Source organism: Orcinus orca, chromosome 14, assembly GCF_937001465.1.
Source record: "Orcinus orca chromosome 14, mOrcOrc1.1, whole genome shotgun sequence".
Classification (NCBI taxonomy): Eukaryota; Metazoa; Chordata; class Mammalia; order Artiodactyla; family Delphinidae; genus Orcinus; species Orcinus orca.
Window position 1 is genome coordinate 78,315,727 of NC_064572.1, and position 10,623 is coordinate 78,326,349.

At 48.7% G+C, this 10,623-nt stretch overlaps 1 protein-coding gene across 1 annotated transcript; it reads right to left on the minus strand.

The window, feature by feature from the left end:
* Positions 1–236: 236 nt before the first annotated feature.
* On the minus strand, positions 237–5,187 carry PRLHR (prolactin releasing hormone receptor). Its single transcript, XM_004265783.4, has one exon. It carries the CDS (start codon positions 4,657–4,659, stop codon positions 3,547–3,549), a length of 1,113 nt encoding a protein of 370 aa, XP_004265831.1. The 5' UTR covers positions 4,660–5,187; the 3' UTR covers positions 237–3,546.
* Positions 5,188–10,623: the final 5,436 nt, after the last annotated feature.

The following is a 10,623-nucleotide window of genomic DNA, read 5'->3' on the forward strand; positions in this document are numbered from 1 at the left end:
CCTTGCTTTGATCCTGGCCATCCTGAGGTTGTGTGGTTACACTGTGTGTGTAGCTGGCTTAGTTTATTAATCCCACGGCTGGAGACTGTTCTACTGATTTAATGTTTATTGAGAACCCATAATGTGTGAAACACACTACAAGCCCCAGCCTGAAGAGCTTCACACAGTGAAGTCAGCCACAGATACATCCTATGCACATAACAGACACCAGTGCCTGAACGGAAATCAATCAGGGACTTGCCTTGGGGAATAAAGGTGCTCCTAACCTCTCATCTGCGGGGGATGGACCCTGGTTCACTCCCAGATCTAGCCACACTCTTGCCTGGGTCCCCTTGACGCCAGCTCCGTGCCTTACTTATATTTGTCAGACTACTAGGTGTTCAGGAATGCAAGCCACAGGACAGAGGTGGTGAACTAGCCTACCTGAGAAAATAAACCTGGAACTTAGCACCCCCGGTAGAAGAGCAGACTGAAAATCCACAAGAACAAAAATTCAGAAACGTTACATCAATTGGAATAGTTACCTTAGCATCTCTCACAGTTGCTATTTCCAGGTAACTGTGGCCAACACATATTGAAACAGCCCCCAGCCGATTTAGTGAAATAAATCTATTGGTTGACTGCCAAAAGTAAGACTTGGAGACGACACTTGCAAAGAGGAGTACAGAACCTCCCATCAGCCTCAGAAAGGGCTAGTGCCAAGTACCAGGCTGGCTCCATTCCCAGCCTTACGACTCCTTGCAGGAAAAGGGCTGGATACTTGGTATTAACTAAAATGAACTACCATATTAAATTAAAAGTTCTACCTCAACCCTCTGTGGATTCATTCCTCTAGGACTCACTTCTGAGAGATTTGTTTGATCAGTTTGTTTTGTAGTCAGACACGTCTCAAATAGATTTCAGATAGGGTAAGAATTAATTAGTTGCTGTTCAGTTGCCAATCTGCATAATTTGTAAAGATGTTTATAAACACAATTCTCCAGCCTCTTTAGGCTCTCCATAAAGTCCACATAAATGTTAAAAAAAATTTTTTTTAACTTAAGATGTAGGCATGATAGAAACTGGTGGGAGCTTTTCTAGTAATTAATGGGAACGCTTTCCTCTCACAGTTGACTTAAATCAAACTATCAGGGAACATTTCAATTTTTTTAACATGCCAGCAACCAGGATTTGGAATAATTCATGGTGTATAACTTTATAACGCCATTGACCTAAAATTGAATGACAATACTTTAAAAAAAAAACTGATTGGACTCATACAGAGCCTTACACAGAGATGTGTAAGGAAACTGTTGAATGGATACCTATATATTCTGTTATAGGATTTACCTCTACGTGCTCCACCAGGTATTGTCTAAAGGCTAATAGAGTATTCCCAAAGCTTCATTCAGATGTTTCTGAGGTTCATTAGAAAGAGAATAATTCTTAAGGCATTTAACCTTGGATGCATGTTAAAATCACCTAAAGTGCTTTGAAAAATGCTGATACCCAGTCCCCATCTCAAATCAACTGGACTCTCTGGGGATAGGACCTAGGCACTGATGTTTTTTGAAAGCTCCCCAGGTAATTCTAGGAGCAGCCAGGGCTGAGAACCAGTGACTTAAACCCTCCAGTGAAGAGACCACAATTAATCAGATTCCTCCCCCAACTACTTCCACCCCTTCCCCCAATCCCTCCCTTCTCCACACATACCCATCCAAAGAATGATCTGAGGAAATAGGAAATGTCTAACCTTGAGTCTCCCAAACAGTAGAGCTGCTGGAAGCACAGGAACCAGTCCCTGGGATGCTGGGAGATGAGCTCATTTGGGGTGGGGGAGTGACATCACGCTGTGCGTGGGTCACATTATTAGAGCACAGGCTCTTTGTTCCCTAAATCCACAGACGAAGCTGAAAGTTAGTTTTAGCGCCATTGCCAGAGGTAATGGCATCTCCCAAGTTCACCTGCCTTTTCCTTTCTCCAGCCTTTTCCTGCCCTTCCCCATGCTGTGAAAAGTCTAGTCATATAAGTACTAAAGACTCACATTGCTAACGAGCCCAACGATGAATGGAGCCACTCTTCCATTGTGCTTACTGACATCAGAGTGAAAGGGTATAATCCTTGTCATCCCCAAATCACCCCCTCTTTCCCTTCCTTTCGGGGCACACTTTAATGAGTGAATGAGCTCATTGAGAGTAAGAGAAGGGGAGAGGTGGGAAAGCACTGGTTCTGCTGTTTAGTGCTGGAGTAGTACTGGAATCTTCCAGCTGGTAGCTGAATGGCTGCAGACACACCAGTCCATGGCCTATATGCCACAAGGGCTAATCTGACAGCTGCATATCATGTATCATTTCCCAAGACTCCTGCCTTCACTGCCACTGTCATTATTCCAACATCAATGTGGAAACCCTTGTCCTCATTCAAAGAGCTCCTGGGATGTTAAGGTAAGGATTAGCAGCCTGGTATCATGGCCCAACAGTCATCACCTCTTCCCTTCACCCGGAAAGGAATTAAGTGTTTGATCTGTGCACCCTGTAGGTGGCACTTTACTCTTCTGTTCTGGATTTAAGTAAGCTTCTCCCCTTCCTTATATTCTGAGTTGATCGTGTTCCAAGTGTGTCACCACAGAGCAGGCGCTGAGCAGTCAGTTGACAGCTGTTGATTCGCTGCGAGATCAGGAAAGAGCATTACGCTACGGCACACAGCGTACACTGCGTATCCAGAAAACCAAATATTTGAGTGCCTGCCTGTGGCAAACACTGGGTGTGTATATACAAGCATACTCGCGGATAGGGTGTGTGTCCCATGCAGTTATATATCCCCCCAAACGATTTGAACCTTTTCCTCTTTATCCCTATTTATCTATATCTTCATCGACTAATTCAGCTCATCATTTTCAAATAGAAATTGGGGGATAAGGAGGAGGGAAAACAGTAGCAAAACCTCTTGAAAGGTGGTTTGTAAGTGTTTTTGTACTATAAATTCAAGTGGATTTAAAATTAAAACCCCTTTGGCATATAAAGGTCTTATTCAGGAAATGCTGAAATCCTAGAGTTGTAGTACATATTTCCCTGGAATCCCAGAAATTAATGGGTTCAAATTGACTAAGCAATTGTATCTCGGCTGAGCCCCTTTTAAAAGGCAACCTGAGAAGCTCTACCAACCCCAACAAAGCCATTTTAAACCCCCTGCTCATTGCTCCTTCATCTCCCCATTGAGCAAGCAGAAGAGGAACAAGGAAGGCAGCTACGGTCCTGAAATACTGTTTTGAACCAGGAGAAGGAGCTTTGTTTGGCCTTCAAGGGCAAACGGAGGAAATAATAAATCCTCTTTCCCTCTCCCCGGCCTCCTGCAAGCAAAGCACAAGACTCTCAACAAAGCCCACTTAGCATTTTACAAAGACACAGGACAAGGAAAGACAGCTGGACAAGAAGGCTGGGCTGGAAGCTTTGCCCCTTATTGGCTTAGTATTAGCTTAGCTCTGGAATAAACTCTCCAGTCCGGCCTCGGGTGGGCATCCTCGGAGACAAGCGGACATGGAGTTCCCCAAGGCCTGGCGCAGTGGCATCAGATGAGCACGCTGACTGTCATGCTCTGGCCGTGCGGCGCGATCTTGCGGGGCCAGGTGAACAACAGCTTGCGTAGCTCCTCACGGAAGCTGTCGTGCAGCCAGGCGTAGATGAAGGGGTTGTAGCAGACCGAGCTCATGGCGAGCCAGTGGCAGAGCAGCTGCACTAACCCGAAGGCATAGGGGTCTATGGCGCGCGGGTCGAGATCCCGCAGCAGATTGAAGACGTGCAGGGGCAGCCAGCAGACGGCGAACACCACCACCACCACCACCAGCAGGCAGAAGGTGCGGCGGCGTCGCGCGCGATCCCAGTCCGCTTGGCTCGGGGTCACGCAGCCCGGCACCACGCGGTTGCGGAGCTTCACCGACACCCGGACGTAAGACAAGAGGATGACCAGCAGGGGGAGCAGGTAGGTGACGAGCAGCAGCCCCCAAGCGTAGAGCTGGCGCTGGCGCTCCTGGGACCCCCAGAACTCCTCGCAGAGGCGCACGCGGTGTGGCTTGAGCTCGACGTGGTAGGTGTGCACGGCGGCCGGCAGCGCCAGCACCGCGGACAGCGCCCAGATGGCCAGCACCGCGTAGGCGCTGAGGCGCAGCGAGATGCGCCGGCGCAGAGGGTGCACCAGCACGACGTAGCGGTCCACCGCGATGGTGGCGAGCGTGAACACAGACACATAGACGGTGACGGGCTGCAGGAAGAAGACCAGGTGGCACAGGCCGCCGCCGAACACCCAGCCGCGTGGCTCGAAAGCGTAGGCCAGCGTGAGCGGCACGCAGGCGGTGCACATGAGCACGTCCGACAAGGCCAGGTTGCCGATGAGGAAGTTGGTCACGTTGTGCAGCCGAGGCACCCGTGCGATCACCAGCACCAGCAGGCAGTTGCCCACCAGCCCCACAACCACCACGATGCTGTAGAGCAGCACAATCAGCCCCTTCAGCTGATGCACCAGCTGCAGGCTCTGGAATGGCGCGATGGCCTGCGCGCCCGGACCAGCCGCCGACCCATTGCCCACCAAGGCTCCTGAGCTCTGGTTGGCCGGAGTTGAAGCCGCCCGCAGCAGCCCAGAAAAGAAGTCAGGGGCCCCGGGACCCTGAGTCGCCAATGAGGCCATGGCCACCTGTCCAAAGAGAATCAAAGTCCGTCACTTCCCATTCTCTCTCCGCCCCCTCATACACCAACTGCGCCCCTCAACACACACACACACACTTCAGTGACCCAAATATTCCTCTGGAATGACTGGCCACAATAAATAACAACAAAATTTAAAGTGCCGTCACCCCTACCTCTGTAAAATTAAGTCTGTGAGTTAGATGTGCACAGGTTATTTCAATGCCTTCTACTCTATTTAGAGCCCTTACAGTCCCCACAGGCCAGATCCAGGAGCACAGTCCTACCTGGTGACTGGGGCTTGGCGGATGGAAAAGCGCTCCGGGGAACGAGGGGGAGAATTCTGATGGTCCCTAGAGGTCCTCCACCCAAGACGGCCGTGCAGCCTTCTCCGCTTCTCCGCGGAACTGAAGAGATTCAAGCGTTCCCAGTGGGCTCGCGGCGCCTCCCCTCCGCCCCGCCCCCCACTCCATCGTGTCCTTGTACGGAAAAAAGGGGCGGAGCACGCACCTCCCGACTCGGTGCTTAGAGAACTGGAGAGGTGGATAGTGTGGGGAGAATAGAAGCAGAAGAGGAAGGAGCGGCCGGAAACCTGGGCCGGAGGGGCGAGGGAGAACCTCTGCTGCGGGAACTTGCTGCGCCCTGGGAGAGTCCCGCTCTGGAGGAGAGCGCAGTGGACAAGGGAGAGGAGGCGCGTGAAGCCCCGCGCTCTCGGCAGGACCTGGTGCTGTTTGAACAAGGAAGGCGCAGGGGAGGAAGTGGGTGGGAGTTGAGACGGGATGTAGGAGAAAGATGAGGGACTCGCCCTCAAGCGCTGGATCCTGCATGGAGTCCTGGCTTGCGCTAACAGAGTCGCATAGGGGGTTCTGTCAGGGATCTAAATCTTCGCCGCAGGCCTTCGGGCGCTCGCGCTCCGCGGAACCCACTGAGCCTTCCCTCCGCCTAGGCTGGCGACGCGATTCGAGAGTCGCGGGTCCGACCAAGCCCAAGGAAGTGTTCAGCACCACGGACAGCTCCCACGGCCCGGGCTGCGCCGCGCGTGAGTGCCTGCCAGCGGACGACTGGGGAGTGCAGCCCCGCTCTGTGTCCTGTGCATTTGGAGAAGGAACCTGGTCCCTGGCCTGGTTCAAAGAGCTGCCTCGCCGCCTGCATCCTGGGCCGGAGCTGCAGACTTCAAGAGCTGTAGGGCGGAGTGGAGGAAGATGGGCCGGGGTCTCTGGGGGTCGGAGGGTGGTGACTTGTGATCCTGCTACGGGTCACCGCACATAGTGCCAAGGACGGCGCTGTCTTTTATCTCCCTGGGTCAGAAAATGCAGCCTCCGTGCCATTTACCTTAGACAGGCTCACTGCAATACCTGCTCGCCACTCCTCTGCTACTCCCTTCTTCTCTCCCTCTTTCTCGGCTACCAAGCTCTAATCCGTATCTGCCTGACAATACCAGTAAGGATTGTCAGTTCTGAGACCCTACCCTCTGCTTCCTTAAATAAACACCCTTAGGCCTCCTCACCACACAACACACACACATACACACACACACACACACACACACACACACACACGCATGCACATACACACATATATATGCAGGATTTCTACCAGGATAACAAACATCTGAGAAACTTAAAAGTTACATACAATCTTTAGTAGTAGTATTAAGTCATCACTGAAATGTAAATTTAACCTGGACCAAGTTGGGAAAGGCAGGAAGGAGACTTTGTAGCCTCCCTCCTTTGAAGCTATCTCCTCCCTTCACATTTTCTTTCCTTTTCCCAGAGGATGGAGCTTCATTGTCCGTCTCTCATAAGCCCTTGTACTTTGTCTTCTGTCTGCAGATATTCCAGTTGGGCTGGAAAGAAGTAAAATGATTCTACTCTCCAAATTTAAGTGATTCACTCATACAGGGAGAAAAGTCAACATTGGAACAAAAGCAATCCAATTTTATGCAACTGTATTTATTCTAAACCCACATGTTCTGGGTTATAATCACTTTAGCTAAAGCAAGTATTATATTAAAAAAAAAACGCAAAATAAAATACAATCTGTGCCTGCCTAATCCCTTACCCAGTGATTTTTCTCATCATGTTCACCAACAGGGTTATATATACCCAAGAGCAGAGGCACTCTTTTGCTTCAAAATATCTTTAACAGTGGCACAGTGGTTAAGAATCCGCCTGCCAATGCAGGGGACATGGTTCTTGCCCTGGGCCGGGAAGATCCCACATGCTGCGGAGCAACTAAGCCCATGCGCCACAGTAACTGAACCTGCGCTCTAGAGCCCGTGAGCCACAACTACCGAGCCAGCGAGCTGCAACTACTGAAGCCCGCGTGCCTAGAGCCCGTGCTCTGCAACAAGAGAAGCCACTGCAATGAGAAGCCCGCGCACCACAACGAAGAGTAGCCCCCACTCGCCGCAACTAGAGAAAGCCCGCATGCAGCAACGAAGACCCAATGCAGCCAAGAATAAAATAATTTTTTTTTAAAAAGAATACTTTAAAAGAAATATCTTTAACAGAGGAAATTGTGGTAACATAGTTGAAAAGGATTCGGGACGCAGTTAGGCCTATAACTAGACCCATCACTCTAGTCAATATCATTGATTATATAATACTAAAAATAGTAACATGACAAACTTAACAACTAGAGGCCATGTAAATGTCAGTATTTGAAAGTTCAATATTGGGGTACCCTCCAGAGAAGAAAGTTGATCATTTGCCAAGCTCCTGATAAAATCTGGTAAGGGTTTCAGTGCTGTGAGCTTTTGCAAGATGGAAAGAAAGTGAACATCTCAGAATAGAATAGCTCATTTTAGATCTCTATTCTCTCTGGTCCTCATTGGAGTTAAGGCTAGGGTCCCTCTCAGCTAGGACATCCCAATTAAACCATACTAATGTTCAGACTTTCCTTTATTAATAGTGCTCCAGAAACCTGAGAGATCATGAATAAACAAAAAACTTTTAGGACAAATAAAGGAAAGATAGTACCTCACATAGTAAATAACAAACTATGGGATTGTATTACCTCCCCTACCCCCAAAGTCTTCAATAGCCCAACAAACAAAGACTAGAGCCTTTAGCATGGCATTTCCAATCACATGCCCCCCTCTTCTGATCCGCCCTGTTTTTGTTTTTTTTTTTTTGTCTGTCTCCCCACCTCTGTCTCAATCCCTATATTCAGGCCACACTAGACTGCTGGACACAGACATGTCCTCACCATCCAACATCTCTCTTGGGGTTTATTCCCTTTCTCTAGAATACTGGTTGCTTCATCCCCACACAACTTACATTCTTCACATCCTAAGGTGCCCAACTCAAAGATTACCCTGTCTTCAAAGCCTTTTCCCTTTCATGATATTTCTGTCCTTTATTACATTCTACCTTTGAAATTCTGAAAGTGTTTCCTCTGGAGCCTCCACCAGCCATGATGTAAACTCTTTACAGGCAAAGGGCCAATGTCTTGAAGCATTTTTGTACCTACATTACAACATGCCTGAACCCAGCAGATACCAAATAAATGTCCCTTTTGATTGAATGGATAAAAATAGCCCCCATTTACTGAGGGCATTTTACATGCCAGGCACTGTGCTAATTACTTCACATACATCATCCCATTTGATCCCCTCAAAACTATTGCGTTGTTTTTGGCTGTGCCACAGGGCTTGTGGGATCTTAGCTCCCCAACCAGGGATCGAACCCATGCCCTCGGCAGTGAAAGCGTGGAGTCCTAACCACTGGACTGCCAGGAAATTCCCCTCAAAACGATTATTATATTCATTTTACAAATGAGGAAAGTGGTACTTCAAGGCTAAGTAACTAACCATAATGGCACAACTAATAAGCAGTGGGGCTGGAATCTCAACTTCGATTTGCCTGACTCTGGAAGCAAACACTCCACTACTGTACTTTACTGCCTCTGAATCCATGACAGATGCACTGAAAAATACAAGTAGGTTCTGATGGGGTTGAATAAATAAAGGGAACCCCTCCCCCACTGTGGTTTATTACAGGAAGCTCTAATAAATTTGGTTACAACTCTACCTTTATTGTGTTTAAGCTAAACAGATCCTTAGGAACTTCCCTGGTGGTGCAGTGATTAAGAATCTGCCTGCCAATGCAAGGGACATGGGTTCGAGCCCTGGTCAGGGAAGATCCCACATGCCGGCGGAGCAACTAAGCCCGTGCACCACAACTACAGGGCCTGCGCTCTAGAGCCCGTGTGCCACAACTACTGAGCCCGCGCACCTAGAGCCCATGCTCCGCAACAAGAGAAGCCACTGCAGTGAGAAGCCCGCGCACCGCAACGAAGAGCAGCCCCCGCTCTCCGTAACTAGAGAAAGCCTGAGTGCAGCAACAAAGACCCAACGCAGCCAAAAATAAAAATAAATAAAAATTTAAAAATAAATAAACAGATCTTTATGCCTCACCCAAATGTCCCTTGCTTATATCCCATGTAGGAGACAAGACCTTGGGCTGTATGAACTTCAGGAGGTGGTATTATGCTTTATGATGACAATAGGCAACAGGATGTAGAGAACAGAAGACAGAGACAACAGAGGTGAAGACTGCAGTTAGGAGTCTGAGAAAACTGCTTAAGGGCTCTGAAGATTTTATGACAGCTAAGTGCACGCTGATACACGGCAATTAGCCCAAACTTATGAGAAACCACTAGAGGTCATCTTTTTAATTACTAGGGAGGAGAGAGCAGTTTTTGAAACTTAAGTCCAGACAATAACAGAACAGATCCTCCCCCAGACATGAGTTTTGTCTTCTAAGCCTGCCCTGTGTGTGTTGCAAGAGGCAGGCACCCCCTGGCTTCTCAGACTGAGCCAACTCAGTGTGGCAGGCTGGCCATCTACGGGAGAGGAGAGCCCGTGACAGGCAGTGTGAGAACGGACACGGCCTCACATATGAACACAAAGAAAACCCCATATGCTTCCATTAGACGACTTTGGGAAAATGCTTTTTTTCATCTCATACTCCAGACATACTAATTATTGCTTCCAGCTCTGTCACACACACACTACTCGTTTTTTAACTCTTCAGTTCAGCTTTGCCCAAACACAGAGTGGAGGCTTCAATGCTATTATTCTGACCCGAAATCATCTTTCTTTGGTTGGACTTTTCTTCTCACCCCATCAAGAATCAAAAGGGAGGGAATTCCCTGGTGGTCCAGTGCTTAAGACTCCACCCTTCCACTGCAGTGGGGGGCGGGTTCAATCCCTGGTTGGGGAACTAAGATCCCGCATGCCACGCTATGCTGCAAAAAAAAAAAAAAACTCAGAAGGGAGCCCCAAACGGCCTTGTGTTCTCTAACCCAGAGTCATCTCTGAAGTAGCATGCAGGGCATACATCTTGCATCTGTCTCATTTTAATCTGGGCCCCATTGTGGGTCGTCACTCTTGGGCCTGAATACCTAGGCCACCTCTGGGCTTTCTCTAGTCAACCTTGTGTGAGAGCTCTTGACCATGCTCTTAGCTCTGGAAGGGTGAGAAGGCACAGAAACTTGCTAGAAAGAAAACTTACTGTTAGATGATCTCACACACACGTGGAGTTCAGAGGATGGGGTAAGGCAGCCCGTTATTTTGCTCACTCGTCATCTATCAGGCCATACTCATTTCACGCAGACTCTGGACAGGTCCCAGGGAATCACTAGATACCAGTGGTGATCCTTGCTGGCAAGGTCTCAGAGTGGAACATCTACAAGTCAAATACACGTTCCTTTTACAGTGTAGATTCCTGCTAATTACATAATTTTGTAACCAGACTAACAAAGTCTTGTCTTTTCTCTACCTTCAACGATCCAGAAGTTAGGCTATCTCCCCAGGAAAGGAGTGGGAAACCCCCCAGAGTAACATAAGGAGTTGGGGTGTGGTAGGAAACTTCCCTGCCACACGAGAAAAGGGAATGATAAAACCTGCTAATTCAACAGTTATTTGTGATTCATCTATATGTGACAAGTCCTGGACAAGGTG

Excerpts from the sequence above, each read along its gene's own strand:
- PRLHR (XM_004265783.4), bottom strand. The coding sequence starts at position 4,659 with ATGGCCTCATTGGCGACTCAGGGTCCCGGGGCCCCTGACTTCTTTTCT.